The sequence below is a fragment of the Oncorhynchus mykiss genome, chromosome 16 (assembly GCF_013265735.2).
Source record: "Oncorhynchus mykiss isolate Arlee chromosome 16, USDA_OmykA_1.1, whole genome shotgun sequence".
Taxonomy (NCBI): Eukaryota; Metazoa; Chordata; class Actinopteri; order Salmoniformes; family Salmonidae; genus Oncorhynchus; species Oncorhynchus mykiss.
Window position 1 is genome coordinate 48,500,519 of NC_048580.1, and position 21,105 is coordinate 48,521,623.

Here is a 21,105-nt window from a genome sequence, read left to right on the forward strand (position 1 = left end):
GAAACATTGTAAATGAACATAGTCAAACAGTGATGTGGGCTTTGATCTCACCTAAAAACATCTGGGTTCCTCAGCATTGGGCCAAAACGCTGCAAGACTTTGTAGTGGGGCTGAGCAGCTATGGAGATGGGCAGTAGGAGTGCCTCAGGATGCAGTTTAGGGATGCAACCTACACTGTGTTCCGAGTTATCTAGCAGAACCTTATAGAATAACAAAGAGATATATGATGGGACCCTGATGGCACTGCGCCTGGTCATGGCACTGCGCACAGTCCTCGCTCTCTATTTATAGAAAAAGAATCAGAATCGGCATGGGACTGGGACTGGATAAGTCATGTAAGGCCTAACAGATGCCTGGGGAGTCATTCCAACAGGTTAGAAATAACAACACAACCTTAGATTGATGAACTGCACTGTGCGTTCAAACACACAGCCAATAGGTTTACAACTCGTCACGACCAACCAGCACACAGAGGGTCTGCTGCTGTACAGTACACATGCTGGGGGTTGACTGGGCTGCTGTGGAGGGTCACTCCTTTAGTACACTCCCTACAGTCCCTTCAGAACGTATTCACATGCCTGGACTTTTTCCACATTTTGTATTGTTACAAAGTGGGATTTAATAAACACTGATATATATATATATTTTTTTTAACAATACAAAACTTACACATACAAACGACAGCATACAAACACACACAAACATCAATGACATCACTCTACCCAGACCCACCTACTCACACCCCCATCTCCAGCGCCCGCATCACTCTCTGCCACATGGCCTCAAACTGCACCATTTTGTTTCTCTCACTGCACCCTCATATGCCATGTCTTTTAATATGCAGACTGATTAAAAGTAAATGTATGCTGTAATTCTTCTCACAGACAACTTTCTAACTCTGCCCATAGCTTTTGGACTTTAAAGCATTCCCCGAAGGCATAGATTATTGAGTCATTGTTAGTTTTACACTTAAGACATGACTGTGCTGTACAATTTGTGAATGTTGTCCCTTGTATAATAAATTCTAGTTATTAGTTTATACTGGAATAATCATACATTTTAGTAAACTGTAATTTCATTAGTTAAATTCCTAATTCCAATATAATTTCATCTGAAATCTTGGTTCCAATAGTTCATATTTTTTCCTTAGAGATTGTCCATTGGATAGGCTCTCTGCAAGGTTTTGTATATCTTACCTATCATATGAACATCCTTTTCTGACTCAAATAGGATTCCCTCAAGATTGCTCAGATGTCCAAAAGATTTCAAATCAACATTTTGTGATATGAAACTTTGAAGTTGCATGTATTTAAAAATATCTACATTGGTCAGTCCAAAATGGCTTTTAAATTCTGTACTGGAAATAATTGTATGTCCTATTACCCTCATAATATATGGTTTCTATGCCTTTAGTCTTCCATGCATGCTTAACATTTATTTGATTGTAATTTTTTGTCAACGATCTAAACAAAATACTAATGTCAAAGTGGATGAACATTTTAAGATTTTATTTTTAGTTAATGGAAAATAAAACACTAATAACACTAAACACTAAAACACTAACACTAAAGCACGGATTATATAAGTATTCAATACATGTTAGAATCACTTTTGACAGCAATTGCGGCTCTGAGTCTTTCTGGTTAAGGCTCTAAGAGCCTTGGACACCTGGATTGAACAATATTTGCCCATTATTCTTAAAAAATGTCTTCAAGCTCTGTCAAATTGGTTGTTAGACAGACATTTTCAACTCTTGCCATATATTTTCAAGATGATTTAAGTGAAAGCTGTAACAATGCCACTCAAGAACATTCAATGTCATGTTGGTAAGCAACTCCAGCGTATATTTGACCTTGTGTTTTAGGTAATTGTCTGGCTGAAAGGTGAATTTGTCTTCCAGTGTCTGTTGGAAAGCAGAGTGAACCAAGTTTTCCTCTACGATTTTGCCTGTGCTTATGAGGAGTTGTACTCAGTGATGTGTTGTGTTTGCAACAAACATAAGGTGTTGTACTTCTACCATGCGTCTGCATCTGCATTGCTTGCTGTTTGGGGTTGTAGGCTGGGTTTCTGAATAGCATTTTGTGACATCAGCTGATGTTAAAAGGGCTTTATAAATACATTTGATTGATTGAAATGTGATTGTATTCAGGACATAAAGTTTATTTCTTTGCCACATTGTTTGCAGTACTTTAGAGCCTTATTGCAAAAAGTATGCATGTTTTGAATATTCAATTTTGTATTTTTCTCTGTCATTTATGTTAGTATTGTGAGGTAATTACAATGTTTCTGATCCATCCTCAATTATCTCCTATCATTGCCATTAAACTCCGCAACTGTTTTAAAGTCACCATTGGCCTCATGGTGAAATCCCTGAGCGGTTTCCTTCCTCTCCAGCAACTGAGTTAGGAAGGGTGTCTGTATATTTGTAGTGACTGGGTTTTTGATAGACCATTCGAAGTGTAATTAATAACTGCACCATGTTCAAATGGATATTCAATGTCAGCTTTAAAAAAAATCCATCTACCAATAGGTGCCCTTTTTTGCAAACAACTGGAAAACTTCCCTGGTCTTTGTGGTTGACTATGTGCTTGAAATCCACCACTCGACTGAGGTACCTTACAGTATGTGTGGGGTACAGAGAAGGGGAAGTCATTTAAAAATCATGTTAAAAACTATTAGTGCACACAGAGTCCATGCATCTTATTATGTTACTTGTTAAGGACATTTTTACTCCTGAACTTATTCAAGCTTGCCATAACAAAATGGTTGAATTCTTATTGATCCAAGACATTTCTATTTTAATTTTTTACATTTATGTAAACATTTCTTAAAACATAATTCGACTTGGACAAAATCCGGATATTGTGTGGAGATCAGTGACACAAAATCTAAATGTAATCATTTTCAAATTCAGGCTGTAACACAACAAAATGTGGAACAGTCAAGGTGTGTGAATACTTTCTGAAGGAAATGTATATAAACACTCCACAGTTACCATCACTCCCTCCTACACACTATCTATGCTTTATAATCAGCTCCCGCCCTGTCCCAGCCCTGAAGCAAAGCCTATCAGAGCGAGGCTGTGCTTAATGTTATTGCTCTGCAAAGTGTTTAATTTCTTGAAAGACCGCCTTAATGGTCAGCCCCCTCCTCTCTCTTCTTCTCACCTCTTATCCCCGAGGCTGGCTGCCTGGACTCTTGCCCGTTCACCCGCCTGGAAAATATGAGTGAGTTCCACCCTACCGGAATGACCATAGGCTACTGTACTATACACATAACCATAAAAGCCTATGCTGCTTTTCCAGCTATTCACTGCAGATCTCGCATGTTTCTGGACATAATTTAGGAAATGACTGATAAGAGTAAACAACTAAAGTACCTCCCCATTTTGGCTTATTATTCTCGCTTGGAAGACTTTTCCTCGTCTAAGTACTGAGAGGCGTCAGGACTTCTGGCCAAATTTCCGCTCTTGTCCAAAGTTTGACATTAAGCATTTCCTCTGAGGAGGCAGACGTGTTTGCTTGTTTACAGTCAAGGCCTGTAGCTTAATGTCTGCTGCTTTGCTGCACACAACAAAACATCTCCCTTGGCAGAGAGAAATGCACCATGTTTACACCATAAACAATGAGGAGAGTTCTAAACATATCACACCATGCCACTTCCAGTCACTTTTTTACGTGCACTTTTGTCTCCCAGGAAAATATTGCAAATATGTCTTCATTCTGTGCTGACATCATGGAAACTTCATGCCTGAGCTCCAGAGCTTTGGAATTCTCCTGATAGTATTGGGAGACCGTGACACTGTCAGTACTGAGGTAGTGGAGGGCCATGATACTCTACTGTCAGTACTGTGGTAGTGGAGGGCCATGATACTCTACTGTTAGTACTGAGGTAGTGAAGGGCCATGGTACTCTACTGTCAGTACTGTGGTAGTGGAAGGCCATGATACTCTACTGTCAGTACTGTGGTAGTGGAGGGCCATGATACTCTACTGTCAGTACTGAGGTAGTGAAGGGCCATGGTACTCTACTGTCAGTACTGTGGTAGTGGAAGGCCATGATACTCTACTGTCAGTACTGTGGTAGTGGAAGGCCATGATACTCTACTGTCAGTACTGTGGTAGTGGAGGGCCATGATACTCTACTGTCAGTACTGAGGTAGTGAAGGACCACGGTACTGTCCTGTCAGGACTGTGGTAGTGGAGGGCCATGATACTATACTGTCAGTACTGTGGTAGTGGAGGGCCATGATACTCTACTGTCAGTACTGTGGTAGTGGAAGGCCATGATACTCTACTGTCAGTACTGTGGTAGTGGAGGATAATGACACTCTACTGTCAGTACTGTGGTAGTGGAGGGCCATGATACAATACTGTCAGTACTGAGGTAGTGGAGGGCCATGGTACTCTACTGTCAGTACTGTAGTAGTGGAAGGCCATGACACTCTACTGTCAGTACTGTGGTAGTGGAGGGCCATGATACAATACTGTCAGTACTGTGGTAGTGTAGGGCCATGATACTCTGTCAGTACTATGGTAGTGGATGGCCATTATACTCTACTGTCAGTACTGTGGTAGTTGGGGCCATGATACTATACTGTCAGTACTGTGGTAGTGGAGGGCCATGATACTATACTGTCAGTACTGTGGTAGTGGAGGGCCATGATACTATACTGTCAGTACTGTGGTAGTGGAGGACCATGGTACTGTCCTGTCAGTACTGTGGTAGTGGAGGGCCATGATACTATACTGTCAGTACTGTGGTAGTGGAGGGCCATGATACTATACTGTCAGTACTGTGATAGTGGAGGGCCATGATACTATACTGTCAGTACTGTGGTAGTGGAGGGCCATGATACTATACTGTCAGTACTGTGGTAGTGGGGGCCATGATACTATACTGTCAGTACTGTGGTAGTGGAGGGCCATGATACTATACTGTCAGTACTGTGGTAGTGGAGGGCCATGATACTATACTGTCAGTACTGTGGTGGTGGAGGGCCATGATACTATACTGTCAGTACTGTGGTAGTGGAGGGCCATGATACTATACTGTCAGTACTGTGGTAGTGGAGGGCCATGATACTATACTGTCAGTACTGTGGTAGTGGAGGGCCATGATACTATACTGTCAGTACTGTGGAAGTGGAGGGCCATGATACTATACTGTCAGTACTGTGGTAGTGGAGGGCCATGATACTATACTGTCAGTACTGTGGAAGTGGAGGGCCATGATACTATACTGTCAGTACTGTGGTAGTGGAGGGCCATGATACTATACTGTCAGTACTGTGGTAGTGGAGGGCCATGATACTATACTGTCAGTACTGTGGAAGTGGAGGGCCATGATACTATACTGTCAGTACTGTGGTAGTGGAGGGCCATGATACTAAACTGTCAGTACTGTGGAAGTGGAGGACCATGATACTATACTGTCAGTACTGTGGTAGTGGAGGGCCATGATACTATACTGTCAGTACTGTGGTAGTGGAGGGCCATGATACTATACTGTCAGTACTGTGGTAGTGGAGGGCCATGACACTATACTGTCAGTACTGTGGTAGTGGAGGGCCATGACACTATACTGTCAGTACTGTGGTAGTGGAGGGCCATGACACTATACTGTCAGTACTGTGGTAGTGGAGGGCCATTACACTATACTGTCAGTACTGTGGTAGTGGAGGGCCATGACACTATACTGTCAGTACTGTGGTAGTGGAGGGCCATGACACTATACTGTCAGTACTGTGGTAGTGGAGGGCCATGACACTATACTGTCAGTACTGTGGTAGTGGAGGGCCATGACACTATACTGTCAGTACTGTGGTAGTGGAGGGCCATGACACTATACTGTCAGTACTGTGGTAGTGGAGGGCCATGACACTATACTGTCAGTACTGTGGTAGTGGAGGGCCATGATACTATACTGTCAGTACTGTGGTAGTGGAGGGTCATTACACTATACTGTCAGTACTGTGGTAGTGGAGGGCCATGACACTATACTGTCAGTACTGTGGTAGTGGAGGGCCATGACACTATACTGTCAGTACTGTGGTAGTGGAGGGCCATGACACTATACTGTCAGTACTGTGGTAGTGGAGGGCCATGACACTATACTGTCAGTACTGTGGTAGTGGAGGGCCATGACACTATACTGTCAGTACTGTGGTAGTGGAGGGCCATGACACTATACTGTCAGTACTGTGGTAGTGGAGGGCCATGATACTATACTGTCAGTACTGTGGTAGTGGAGGGCCATGATACTATACTGTCAGTACTGTGGTAGTGGAGGGCCATTACACTATACTGTCAGTACTGTGGTAGTGGAGGGCCATGATAGTTAAACCCCTGTCTCCATTACTTCCATCTGAAAACCGACTTTTATGCTTGACATCTTTTCGTCTTGTGCTTTTTTATTATTTAAATGAACACATTCCGCTGTGGCTCTGTGCTACCAAGGCAGAGGCAATACCAAGAGATAATCAGGTAATAAATAACACATCAATAAACGTCAATCATATCAGTTAATAAGACACTGTGAAAAACAACAGGAAATCACAAATGGAATGTTTCAATACCTAAATATTTTCCAGACTTTGCTGCCAGGTACCCCGTGCTTCTGAAGCAGATTCTCCCCAGTCCCACCTCTCTCTTTCAAGGGTTGTGCAACTGTCAGGTGGTTGGCACAGTGACATGTCTGGTCATGTGTTAAGGAGCCTCCAGAGCACAGAACTAAATACATCTAATCTACAGAGAAGCCTTTTCTCTCTCTATGAGCAGCAGATCAAATGAGTCTGGATGATATATCAGATACTAACACCCACGTAATGTCAGGTGTTTTTTTTAGGCTTATAACGTAGAGTGATATTGGATCAGCACACTAGAGGTGACAATTACAGTAAGAGCTGGGAGTAAACCGGCCACAACATAATCATCATTTAAGAGCCTTTGATAGCCAAGGCGCCCGCCCGCACACACGCACACACACACACGATTAGGGACTATCAGTGATATTTAAATAGAATTCGTAGGAATTCAAACTAGTAGAGAACACTCGTTTCTACAGTTCAAATAAGATTCAAGCTGAAACAGTGGCTACAGAAACTACTCTGAGGATCCGACAAGAGAGGTAACAGTTGGTGTCTTACTCTGAAGTTCTTGGCCGTGGGAGAGGGTGAGGAGGGTGGTGAGTCTGACAGAGACTTCCTAGTCCTGGACAGCTCCTTGGTGCGTGGGTACATAGATGACATCTCCACACTCTACCCAGAACACAGACGCAGGTCCGGTCAAGCCTCGACAGTACCGTCCACAGACAGAGGCTTCCAGTCCAGAACAGAGGAACAGATCCACAGACTGTGGCTGCTGCTGCGCTTAGCCTCACCGGGATCCTAAGCAACAGGTGTATGCGTGTATGAGGAGTCCCGATCCACAGTCCAGAGGGCTGGAGAGAGAGAGCGCTGCTAACTCTGGAATTATTTCTGCTGATATGAACTCACCCTCTCTTCCTCCCCAAAGTGTAGACAGAAAAACAATCATTAGACAAGAATGAAAACAACCAAAATAAAGTTATCCTCTTAACTCGTACAACTACAAACACACGCACCCCTGTTTTACTCAAGAGGTCGACTAATCAACTTAGTTGAGGATCGTTAGACCACAGCGTTAGCACTCAGAGACCCTGTTGTACATCAAAGTCCTCGCACCCAAAGACAAACCCAACCACAGTGAACAGTTTGTTCCAGATGATCTCGCTTCCCATGTTTCTCTAAATATTCACTCTCTCCATCTCCCTCCCTCTCCCTCTCCCAACTCTCCAGTCCCAACTGACTCCCTCACCCTTCACTCACTCCCCTCTCTCCCTGCTCACTCCAGCTCTGGCAGTACTCTCTGGCAGGCTGCCAGAGGCTCTGTTGTGTACAGGCTCTGGGCAAAAACTGTCCATTGATGTGGATGAGGATAAGGAAAGGGGGGAGTAGACAGACAGAAGTAGGGGGGAGTCGAGATCAACAGTGACCGGTCAAGTAACCCTGTCCTCCCATGACGCTTCAGGGAGAAGTGATGTTAGTACGAGTGTTGATATTTGGACATTTGGCCACTGCGTCCGAGCCCTCTCTGTTTTTCACAATCTGTTTCTTGGTACTTGCCATGCTGCTGTAACAACCATGACAGTGAGCTGAGCTCATGGGCTAATTGTACACTTGATTTCTTCCTGTGTTGTCGGTTAGCACACACAGAGGCAACAATTACTCAATCTGTGGCAACTGCATGGGGTTCTAGAAGACAGAAATATGAATACGTCGCTGCGGGATTTCTCTATCTTACACAACCCCCCAAACCCCTGTTCCCCCATCCCCCAATCCTTCCTCTCAGTCTGCACACACAGGCCATAGTCTCACTGTTACCTTCCTTTTATAGAGTTTTGCAGCGATGTGGCTGTTCCTGAACTCTTTTATCTTCCTCATTCATCTACTGAAAAGAGAGAGAGAGAGTGAATGAGAGAGAGAGAGAGAGAGAGAGAGAGAGAGAGAGAGAGAGAGAGAGAGAGAGAGAGAGTGAATGAGAGAGAGAGAGAGAGAGAAAGAGAGAGAGAGAGAGAAAGAGAGAGAGAGAGAGAGAGAGAGAGAGAGAGAGAGAAAGAGAGAGAGAGAGAGAGAGTGAATGAGAGAGAATGAATTCTGGCCTGGCGGTCTAGTTTTGAGCCCTGGCCTGGTGCCCCCTTCCCAACATCTGAGTCATACTGAGGACTGAGGTCCGTCTCTTTGCACAGGGCAAATACAGCCATTCAACTGTAGCAAGGCAACGAGACAGAATCAGATAAAGTAAATCTGCTAACTGAGATCTGAGCACATTTTCAAAGTTTGATCTTTTTCTTTTTAAAGTCTGAACTTTGACGACTGTCTAATGCACATTGGTTTTGCACATTAGACCTGTGTGATTTAAAACCTGGAGTTTTTGACTTGTGCCATGTCATCTCAATGATACATTATCTGTGCTTCATGGCCCATAGATAAGAACCATAGAAGTTTCACATATATCAAATATGAGAATCCAATCTGTCCATATGAATTGTTCCAGTTCATATTCTAACCAGCCTGCCTCAATGGCCATCTATGTGCTGGAGAGTCTGTTTGTATCCCAAATGGAACCCTATTCCCTACAACATGCACTACTTTTGGCCAGAGCACTATGGGCCTTGGTCATAAATAGTGCACTATATAGGGAATAGGGTGCTGGACAGTCTGCATTTCTACACAGGAAGTCCAATAGCTTCTCTGTGGCAGTGAACTGCACTGGTTCTGGCTGTGGAGATAGGCCTGCTGAGACCTATATAAAGAGTTGATTTCAGCTGGAGTTCCCCACACTGGATCTGGGGCTTAGGTTGAGTAGACTGACTCTTTCCTTCATGACCTTCCATATGGAACATTCTCATACATCACTTGGCTATGGTCTCCTCCTCTCCTTTCCTCTCTCCCCCTCCGACTCAGAATAACTCTGGTCCTTAAACACTTACTTTGAAGTAATCAGGTTAATGTCATCATATGTTACTCTGGCAGATGTACAATAAATACTACATAAATACTAAATACTTTTCAAGGAGTGGATAGTAGCTGCTTGACTAGTTTAAAGGGAAAATTCACAATTTTCCAACTTCATATTCATCATTACCAGCACCACCCCAACATCAACATATGTGAAAGTGGCGCTTTTCTATGTTTTGTAGTAAAAAAGATAGAAGATCAGTGTTTCCAATGACATCATCAGTATGCATCATGTGATTTTAAACAGTTATGAGTGGGCATTGCCTACTAATTGGTTGATGATGTCATTGGAAACACGTATCCTCCTCTATATTTTTCCCTGCAAAACATAGAAATGCGCTATTTTCAAATATGTTGATGTTGGGTGTGTTGCTGGAGATGATGAATATGAAGTCGATTTTTTTTTAAATGTCCCTTTAAGTGTTACTGGCAGAGACAGATCCCTGGTGTGGGGTCATTCTACAAGTCTAAGAGAGGCCAAAACCCAAACAGTCACGGGGAGACAGACACACACATAATAACACATACAGATACATTCAGACAGTCAGACTCTCTCTCCATCTGTTTTCTTGCCTTCGCTGGTCTGTCAAGATCTTTAGCATCTTTACGGGGGGATGAGCTGTACCTTGGCCTAAGTCACAGCTTAGAGATGATGAGTTCTGAGAACCTCAGAGTTTACAGATACTCTGGAGTTCTAATACTACTCTCAACCCTCCTAAGCCAACCTGCTCTCTGCAACAACAGAACTGCTGAATCTCTGTAGCACACACAGCTAAGCTCCTTGCCGTGATGGGCTATACAGAACTAGCTCTCCTTACACTGAGAGTAGGCCTATCAAACACTCCTGTGTTTATCTCTGAATAATGGAATAAGACATATTAATGAAGTTGGGAAATGAGGAAAGTAGAGGGAACAGGAAGCTCTCTGATAACATAATCTCTGCGTCAGGAGCTGAAGAAAGTAGAACTTATGCCTAGGAGCAAAGTCTTTCTCTCTGGGTTTTTTCTCTCTCTTTCTCTCGTTCCATCAGCCTCCACGTTAATTATCCCATTTCAGAGTAGTGAAAGAATGGAGAGGACTCCAGCTGAGATCTACTGCACCTGTCTCTGGCCTGGGTTCTGCTAAGATCATTATAGACATAGAGGCAAGCAGAGTTCATTGTTGGTAATGTGGCCTGTGGTCACCTTTCCATCCTTTCCAGATAAAACCTTGCTGTCTGGTTAAGGGGCCAATTATCACAGTCAGATTTAGGCCTGGGTTTAAAAGCTGAGGAAAGCTCATGTTACGGACTGTCCATGTCTGGGATTCCACCATGGGACAGTGAAATAGAGACAGTGAGCTCAAAAAGCAATCACTACCCCTCTCACACTACAGTACACCATCTCCAAGTTAATCTACATTCTTCTCTGGGACTCCCCTCCACTGCACCGGCATCCCCCAAATCGCCTTAGCCTACTCCCTCTCTCTCTTTCCCCCCTGTTAGTATCTATTTCTGGGAATCTCCATTTCACTGTAGGGGAGAGTGGGGTAAGTTGAGGATTGTTTTACATTCAGTATTACTCCATCAAGGGAAATATAGTATTATTTCTAACAAAGATATTTACATATATTTCAGGATGTTGTGTATCCCTGGAAATAATCCGAATTCATGTATACATTCCAGTTTTTAAAACATACCGTAGCTTGTCCAAAAAGGTGGTCTCTTGGCACAGATGAGCCTCAGGACAGGGTAAGTTAAGCCACCTACAGATTTCTGTACTGAATTAAACGTTACCACTACCTTTTTAAAACCATGCCTATCTTCATTTTCCAAACCCAATTCAACACAATGCAAAAGCTTTTTTGCCTTTCAATAAGTACTTATTTTAACACACCTAACAAACACAGTGTACTTTTTGAACACTTTTAACATAGGCCAGGTTGTTACCTCACATCCCAGCCATAATGCCTTGCATTACGCCTGGGACGAAAACACAGCCCATACAAGGATGCACTTTCACGCTAGGTTTAGGACCTCATATTGAAGCTTCTAGAGACCCCAACTGATTTCTAGAACAATCTTAAAAGTATCTGCTTTGGTTTAGATGCAAGCATCATGAAACCTCTAACACAGGGATGGGCAACTTCGATGTAGGTGGGGGCCACCAAAAATCTGAACTCATCATGAGTGGCTTGCGTGTCTGCGTACCCACATCCATACCCACATAAGCCTTTTATGGGGCCCCAAGTGAGATTTTATTGCGAGCAAAACATTTTAGTGTGCCCCCATCTTGACACCAGAGAGAACGTTTTTAGAGTTTTAGAGTTAATTTCCTGCAATTCTACACATTTTGCCATCGGGGCAGAGAGAAGATTTGTGCAGATGTCTAACCTACAGGTAGAAGGAAAACACCATTAGAGAAAGAGAGAGAGAGAGAGAGAGAGAGAGAGAGAGCGAGCGAGAGAGAGAACAGTATGATTCTGGCTGCAGAATTCAAGGCTAAGACGCAGGAGAGAAGCTCTCCGTTTTGCCCAATATGGTATGGAATGTCAAGATACCTGGAGCATGTGATGTGGTTGAAGGAAAGGGAAGGAGAGGGTCGCAGTTGTAAATGAGAACCTGTCCTCAACTGGCCTACCTGGTTAAATAAAGGTGAAATAAAAAAAAAATGGGGTGTGTGGGTGCTGCCCCCTGCCCTGGACTCTCTCCCAGTGTGACACAACAGCTCTATCACAAACATTCAAACTACACTAACATTGCAGTACAGCTCCTCTGGCAATACATAACACTTTCACGGCCTGTGTATGCGACACTACTGATCAGATGTGAATCAATACTTTGTATCAAAGAAAAGCAAGCACATGTAAACACACACGCACACACATACAGTGCCTTCGGAAAATATTCAGACCCCTTGACTTTTTCCACATTTTGTTGGGTTACAGCCTTTTCCAAAATGAATGTTGTTGTTTTTTCATTAATCTACACACAATACCCATAATGACAAAGCAAATATTACATTTACATAAGTATTCAGACCCTTTACTCAGCACTTTGTTGAAGCATATTTGACAGCGATTACAACCTAGAGTCTTCTTGGGTATGACGCTACAAGCTTGGCACACCTGTATTTGGGAAGTTTCTCCCTTTCTTCTCTGCAGATCCTCTCAAGCTCTGTCAGGTTGGATGGGGAGCGTCGTTGCGCAGCTATTTTCAGGTCTCTCCAGAGATGTTCGATCAGGTTTAAGTCCGGGCTCTGGATGGGCCAATATAGGACATTCAGAGACTTGTCCCGAAGCCACTCCTGCATTGTCTTGGCTGTGTGCTTAGGGTCGTTGTCCTGTTGGAAGGTGAACCTTCACTCCAGTCTGAGGTCCTGAGAGCCCTGGAGCAGGTTTTCATCAAGGATTTCTCTGTACTTTTCTTTTAATATTTGCTTCAATCCTGACTAGTCTCCCAGTCCCACAACCCCACAGCATGATGTTGCCACCACCATACTTCACCGTAGGGATGGTGCCAGGTTTCCTCCAGACATGATGCTTGGCATTCAGGCCAAATAATCTTGGTTTCATCCGACCAGAAAATCTTGAAGAGAAGCGGGCTGTCATGTGCCTTTTACTGAGGAATGGCTTCCGTCTGGACACTCTACCATAAAGGCCTGATTGGTGGAGTGCAGCAGAGATGGTTGTCTTCTGGAAGGTTCTCCCATCTCCACAGAGGAACTCTAGAGCTCTGTCAGAGTGACCATTGGGTTCTTGGTCACCTCACTGACCAAAGCCCTTCTCCCCTGATTGCTCAGTTTGGTGGTTCTAAACTTCTTCCATTTAAGAATGATGGAGGCCATTGTGTTCTTGGGGATCTTCAATGCAGCAGAAATGTTTTGGTACCCTTCCCCAGATCTGTGCCTTGACACAATCCTGTCTCGGACATTTCCTTCGATCTCATGACTTGATTTTTGCTCTGACATGCACTGTCAACTGTGGGACCTTATATAGACAGGTGTGTGCCTTTCCAAATCATGTCCAATACATTTTATTATCTGGAGTGATGAATCACGCATCATCATCTGGCAGTCTGACGAAAAAACCTGGGTTTGGTGGATGCCAGGAGAACGAAACCTGCCCGAATGCATACCGCCAACTATAAAGTTTGATGGAAGAAGAATAATGGTTTGTGGCTGCTTTTCATGGTTCGGGCTAGGCCCTTTTGTTCCAGTGAAGGGAAATCTTAACGCTACCGCATACAATGACATTCTAGACGATTCTGTGCTTCCAACTTTTTGGCAATAGTTTGGGGAAGGCCCTTTCCTGTTTCATCATGACAATGCCCCCGTGCACAAAGCGAGGTCCATACAGAAATGGCTTCTCAACATTGATGTGGAAGAACTTGACTGGACAGGGCCCTGACCTCAACCCCATCGAAGGCCTTTGGGATGAATTGGGACGCAGACTGCGAGCCATGCCTAATCGCCCAACATCAGTGCCCAACCTCACTAATGCTCTTGTGGATGAATGGAAGCAAGTCCCCGCAGCAATGTTCCAACATCTAGTAAAAAGCCTTCCTAGAAGAGTGCAGGCCGTTCTAGCAGCAAAAGGGGGATCAACTCCCTTTTAATGCCCATGATTTTGGAATGAGATGTTTGACGAACAGGTGTCCACATACTTTTGGTCCCGTGTGGCTCAATTGGCAGAGGATGACACTTGCAATGCCATGGTTGTGGGTTCGATTCCCACAGGGGACCAGTACGAACAAATATGAAAATTTCAACGTGGCATTCAACGTCACTACTTTAAGTCGCTCTGAAATTAGAGAGTCTGCTAAATGACTAGAATGAATGAAGGAATGTCAATGTAGTGTATTTCAAGAGTCATAGAAATCTCCTGCTATTACTCTGACAATATAGTCAGTGAAGTGTGTAATAGAATATAATACAACTCCCCATTGCAAATGCAACTAATGTTGCTCAACAAATGGCCCATCATCTGGGAGGAGAATGGCACTGTACTGAAATAATACTTTCTTTTGTCACCACCTAGTGGTAGCTGAAAATGTCACAGATGGAGTTTATATTTTTTGTTGTTCATTTCTGAAAAATGTCAAATCTATGAGATCATAGCTTTAACGTTGGTAGTGAATTTGATCAAACCCACATACCTTAAAAGTCTGGTAGGTTTCATCTGCCTCTTGGTCACAGAAGCAAAGATGTTTCTCTCTTGTGGCGAGGCCACGTTTGGAGGGATCCTCAACGGGGTTCTGGTTTTCATCTTTCCATTCAACTTCTACAGTATTCACATGATAAGAGACAATCACTAAACAGTTACTGCGCCTAACCATGCCAAGTTATTTATCCTATAGAGTTCTTACAGTAAAAAATATCAACAAAACAAATGAAAACCGATGGACTGACTGAGACAGTCTTACATAATCATAGGACGAAGGGTGTCAGGTGTAACAATTTATTCCTATGGTACATACTGTACATCACATGACAAGGATATATCGATACAGTAACATTTCTGTAGCAAAGCAACTTCCTTAAAACGTGCTTGAGTAAAATACAAACATCTGGATTCAGTCGTTTCTGTCTGACTGTGTACAATGTGTGGTTGCTGACCTTTGGAGAATGTGCGGTTGGCCAGGCTGGAGGAGAAAGGCCGGGGATAGAGCCCACTGGCAGAGGGAGACATGAGCCCTGGTCCTGCAGTGGAATACTCTGCCTCCATGGTCTCTAGCCTTGATATATGATTTCCAAGCTTAAAATGGTAAAAACAGTGCTTCAATACTTGGCTCATCTGAACCTTAAACGACACAGCTACTATAGTACAAGATGACCTCTCACAAAATGCCATTCATAGATTATCTATAAACAATAACCAATGACAATAATAAGATCCTGAGGTGAAAGGTCAATGCTAAATGACTCAAGTTTTATCCCCACCTCGTCTAGCTCCCTGCTCCATGTAGGACTGTGATCCTCTGTCTCCACATACTGGGCCAGGCTGGACCTGGCCTCTCCTCTGTCCTCAGTAGACCCTCTCCCCGGCAGACAGGACCTGTCAGTCAGTCTGCTACATCCATCCTCTGTCTGTCTGTCTCTGTCCAGAGGAGACAGACTGTAGGTCCTCTGAGCCTCCTTCAGTTCAGACAGGGTCACACCCTGACGAAGATGCAGACAGTACATCCTAAGATCAACACGATACTATAGATCAGTGGTTCCCAAACATTTTATGGTCCCGTACACCTTCAAACATTCAACCTCCAGCTGCGTACCCCCTCTAGCATCATGGTCAGCACACTATCAAATGTTGTTTTTTGCCATCATTGTAAGCCTGCCACACACACAATATACAATACATTTATTAAACATAAGAATGAGTGTGAGTTTTGTCACAACCCGGCTCGTGGGAAGTGACAAAGAGCTCTTATAGCACCAGGGCACAAATAATAATATCATAATAATCAATAATTTTGCTCTTTATTTAGCCATCTTACATATAAAACCTTATTTGTTCATCAAAAATAGTGACTAACTCATCACAGGTTAATGAGAAGAATAACTCTGCAATGTTGGGTTGTATTGGAGAATGCCTCAGTCTTAAATCATTTTCCATACGCAGTCTGTGCCTGTATTTAGTTTTCATGGTAGCGAGGGCTGAGAATCCACTCTCACATAGGTACGTGGTTGCAAAGGGCATCAGTGTCTTAATAGCGAGATATGGCAAGGCAAGAAACTGAGCACAGCCCCATCCAGAAATCTGGCAGTGGCTTCTGATTAATTCAAATTTTCACAGATCCGCCTGTTGCAATTTCGATGAGGCTCTCTTGTTCAGATATCGGTAAGTGGACTGGAGGCAGGGCATGAAAGGGATAACGAATCCAGTTGTTTGAGTCGTCCGTTTAGGGAAAGTACATGCGTAATTGCGCAACCAGCTCACTCAGGTGCTTCGCTATATCACATTTGACATTGTCCGTAAGCTTGAGTTAATTTGCACACAAAAAAATAATACAATGATGGAAAGACCCATGTGTTGTCCTTGTTAATGCAGACATAAAAGAGCTATAACTTCTTAATCATAGCCTCAATTTTGTCCCTCACATTGAATATAGTTGCGGAGAGTCCCTGTAATCCCAGATAGGCCAGTCGTGTGAGAAACTCATCATCATGCAAGTGGTCAGACAAGTGAAAATTATGGTCAGTAAAAAAAACTTTAAGCTCTTTTCTCAATTAAATTTTTTTTGTCAAAACTTTGCCCCTTGATAACCTGCGCACTTCTGTATGTTGTAAAAGCGTTACATGGTCGCTGCCCATATCAATGCATAATGCAGAAAATGTTCAGGGGCCCATTTTCACTGTCGTGTCCAAAACATCTTTCAAGCTGTCAGGCATTCCCTTGGCAGCAAGAGCCTCTCGGTGGATGCTGCAGTGTACCCAAGTGGCGTTGGGATCAACTTCTTGCACGCACGTTACCACTCCACTATGTCTCCCTGCGATGGCTTTTGCCCCATCAGTACAGACACCAAAGTCCATTTGATGTCACAAAGCTGTCCAGCACTTTAAAAACATCCTCTCATGTTGTCCTGGTTTCCAGTGGTTTGCTGAAGAGGATCTCTTCCTTAATTGATCCCCTATAAACGTAACGGACATATAACAGGAGCTGTGCCAAGCCCGCCACATCTGTTGACTCATCCATCTGTAACACATAATTCACTGGCTTATATGCGAAGCAGTAATTGTTTCAAAACATCTCCTGCCATGTCACTGATGCGTTGTGAAACAGTGTTGTTTGATGAAGGCATTGTCTGTATAGTTTTTTGGTCTTTTCCCCCAGCATTGCCCCAGCCATATCTGCGGCAGCTGGAAGAATTAAGTCCTCCACAACAGTATGGGGCTTGCCTGTCCTAGCTCACTATATGGTATCTGTTGCTTTTATACATTTCTTACTACTCGAAAGTCGTCTTTATTCACGCTCAAAAAACTCTTGTGGCTAATTTTTCAAATGGTCATGTTTCGTTTCTAAAGGTCTGCGAAAGAGTGAAGGTTTCCTGCGAGAGAGTAACGGTTAATGTGATTGGATGTTAATTATTTGTCTAGGCTACCTGTATTTCACATTGTTGTTCTTTTGCTGAACACTAGATGGTTTAATTAGATTTTTTGGCAGTGAAACGAGGCTACTCAGCTGAGAAACAAACCTCACTCAAATGTTTACACATGGAATAAACAAACATACAGTCAGTAATAAAATAGAAAAAGTATATATACAATGTGTGCAAATGAGGTAGGATAAGGGAGGTAAGGCAATAAATAGGCCATAGTGGTGAAATAATTACAACATAGCAATTAAACACAGGAGTGATAGATGTGCAGAAGATGAGTGTGCAAGTGGAGATACTGGGGTGCAACAAAGGAGCAACAAAAAAATATATAATAACAGTGTGGGGATGAGGTAGTTGGATGGGCTATTTACAGATGGGCGATGTACAGGTGGAGTGATCTGTGAGCTGCTCTGACAGCTGGTGCTTAAAGTTAGTGAGGGAGATATGAGTCTCCAGCTTCAGTGATTTGTGCAGTTCGTTCCGATCATTGGCTGCAGAGAACGGGAAGGAAAGGTGGCCAAAGGTGGAATTAGCTTTGGGGGTGACCAGTGAAATATACCTGCTGGAGCGCGTGCTACGGGTGGGTGCTGCTATAGTGACCAGTGAGTGGAGATAAGGCATGGCTTTACCTAGCATAGGCTTATAGATGACCTTAGGCCAGTGGGTTTGGCGATGGATATGAAGTGAGGGCCAATCAACGAGAGCATACAGGTCGCAGTGGTGGGTAGTATATGGGGCTTTGGTGACAAAACGGATGGCACTGTGATAGACTACATCCAATTTGCTGAGTAGAGTGTTGGAAGCTATTTTGTAAATGACATCGCCGAAGTCGAGGATATGTTTGGCAGCATGAGTGAAGGATGCTTTGTTGCGAAATAGGGAGTCGATTCTAGATTTAATTGTGGATTGGAGATGCTTAATGTGAGTCTGGAAGGATAGTTTATAGTCTAACCAGACACCTAGGTATTTGTCCACATATTCTAAGTCAGAACCGTCCAGGGTAGTGATGCTGGACGGGCGGGCAGGTGTGAGCAGCAATCGGTTGAAGAGCATGCATTTAGTTTTACTTGCATTTAAGAGCAGTTGGAGTCTGCGGAAGGAGGGTTGTATGGCATTGAAGCTTGTCTAGAGGTTAGTTAACACAGTGTCCAAAGAAGGGCCAGAAGTATACAGAATGGTGTCGTCTGCGTAGAAGTGGATCAGAGAATCACCAGCAGCAAGAGCGGCATCATTGATGTATACAGAGGAGAGAGTCGGCCTCAGGATTGAACTTTGTGGCACCCCCATAGAGACTGCCAGAAGTCCGGACAAAATGTATAGCCCTGTTGAAAATATAAATATACTGTTTGAAAATGTGAAGAAAAAATATGGTTTTATTTGGTGTACCCCCAACGGCATTTCGAGGACCCCAGTTTGGAAATACCTGCTATAGATAAATAGTACAATAAAACCACATGAGGAGTAAAGCATATCTTGGGGTTGGGTTCCCTGACACAGACTAAGCCTTGTCTTGTATTCCTAATGGGGGATTTCCATTGACCATGCATTTTCACTCCAGGGCTAGACTTAATCTGTGTCTGGGAAATTGGCCCTTGGGATGTACCTGTGTGGATCTGCGGGTTTGCCTGGCCTGGCGAGACCTGGCCTTCCTCTGAGACTCTGCCTCCTCATCTCTCACCGGGGTTAGATATGACCTGCAGGGTTGGAAACAGGACAGCTGCACTTTGGAGGACATAGCTGCCATGCCCTATAAATAGTTTCAATGAACTCTGGACACACTGTCACGCAGTACACTAGCACAGCACGAGGTAACAACGTATCAGGGTGAGTTGACATTAGGCTCAAATTATCATCACAACCTTTAAGAAGAAATAAGAGGGTAGCAGTGCAATCAAACACATCCATAATCTTCATGGGAAGTGATCACTCTGAAAGGTACTACCAAAACAGATATTCAGAGCAGGTTACATGTAATTGCGTCCTCATTATGTTGAAGTGGCTCTTCATTCCATCGCTCAACAACTTAAACATCTTAGTTATTCATGTCATGATATACTTAATGAAAGACCACAGAACGCAAATCACAAAAGAACAATGGACTACACAAAGTACACAATAAGTTCACAATAATAACCAAAGGACTGAATCCCCTCCTCAATGCTTGGCGCTATAATCAATAGTACAATTCTCTTAGGACTGTGTGGTATTCCTTTCATGATTATGTTTCATGTCTCAGTAGCCAATCAATGAACCCTGAGTGACAGCCACGTAAGCAGGCATTGGGCTCCAAAGACAGAGAGAGGAAAAGTCGAGTAAGCAGCATTCAGGGTAATGGCTAATGTTGTTCCCACTAGTACCGGCTACAGGCTGCTCTCCCTCCCTCCCTTTTACTGTACTGAGTATTGCTTGATCAGCCTCTGCTCTGCCAGGGAGGCACCCTCCACACCCTCCATCCTGAGAGAAAGCCTAAGTAGGATGTCTTTCAGGACCTCAGTCTACTGCATTATTTAACACTGATTAAAGGGCTGTGGATGGTTACATTACCAGCAGCTGGGATTCTGTAGCAACATTACAGTCATATTTCTACACAGTAGCAGATTCACAATCATAAAAATACTTTAGGCAAAAGTCATATAGGAGATAACATACTTTTGCATACGTTTCAAAAACACTTGACTTAAGCATGTCAAATTTGAGACCAAATATTTATATAGGATGCATTTGGGGTTGGGGTTGTAATTTAAACATGCTGGTGGAAGGTATTTTAGTTCCAATGCACCAGCATCTACTATTCCATTTATAATGACCGTATTATTGAACCTGACCAACAAAATGTAATGACCCTAAATGGGGTATGTGAAGAAACATTTATTTCCTTCCATTGAGTGTACTAAATATGTACAGAACTTTAGCTATACACTCTCACTCCTGGGTTGTGCGCTAACACACACAACCCAGGGGTACCAACTCCCCACACAGTTCATTACAAATTCCAGGGAAGGGAATACCTTCCAATACCAAACACCAGTGAGGGGGCCACACCACCATCTCGGATCAAAGTAAAAGAAGTAGCTAGCTTTTTCATTCTGCATGTAAAAACACAGGGAAGTCATGCAGATAAGGGGATAGGATAAGGGTCGGGGTGAGTTCCATACCTGGGCAGACAGGCTTGCATGGTCCCAGGCTAGCTGAAGGTCAGAGACTGAGGCCGGTGGAGAGAGACTGCAGTGGGAGAGGCCGGATAGGATCCTGGGAGAGGGAGAGGGAGGAGTGATAACAGGGAAGGGGAGAGAAGGAAAAGGAGAGAGAGACTGTTTCCTCTCCATCAGCTAGGCAAGGCGAGGCACAGCGCAGTCAATACACAGACTCATACAGTAGGCGGGCCGCGAGGCAATCTGAGCCAATTGTGTCTCCAAGAGCCTGATGCAAGAGCTGCAGTTTACACACTACACAAGCGTGCGAGGGGATTGGCCTGAGCAAGCTGCTGCAACGAT

General features: G+C 43.7%; 1 protein-coding gene across 15 annotated transcripts in view; it reads right to left on the reverse strand.

The window, feature by feature from the left end:
* Positions 1-20,989, reverse strand: part of LOC110492173 (protein phosphatase 1 regulatory subunit 12B) — a 38,038-nt gene extending 17,049 nt beyond the window's left edge. For 5 of the 15 annotated variants that reach the window (XM_036947125.1, XM_021566248.2, XM_036947121.1 and 2 more), the window contains exons 1-5: positions 20,767-20,984; positions 19,215-19,305; positions 15,456-15,674; positions 15,132-15,270; positions 14,672-14,796 (exon numbers count right to left, since the gene is read on the reverse strand). In XM_036947125.1, the coding sequence (XP_036803020.1) occupies positions 14,672-14,796; positions 15,132-15,270; positions 15,456-15,674; positions 19,215-19,305; positions 20,767-20,786 (594 nt within the window). In that variant the 5' untranslated portion in view covers positions 20,787-20,984. Of the gene's footprint in view, positions 1-7,146; positions 7,843-14,671; positions 14,797-15,131; positions 15,271-15,455; positions 15,675-19,214; positions 19,306-20,766 lie in introns of those variants that run through there. The other 10 variants (XM_036947126.1, XM_036947119.1, XM_036947116.1 and 7 more) reach the window with 7 other exon arrangements.
* Between the last annotated feature and the right edge of the window lie 116 nt (positions 20,990-21,105).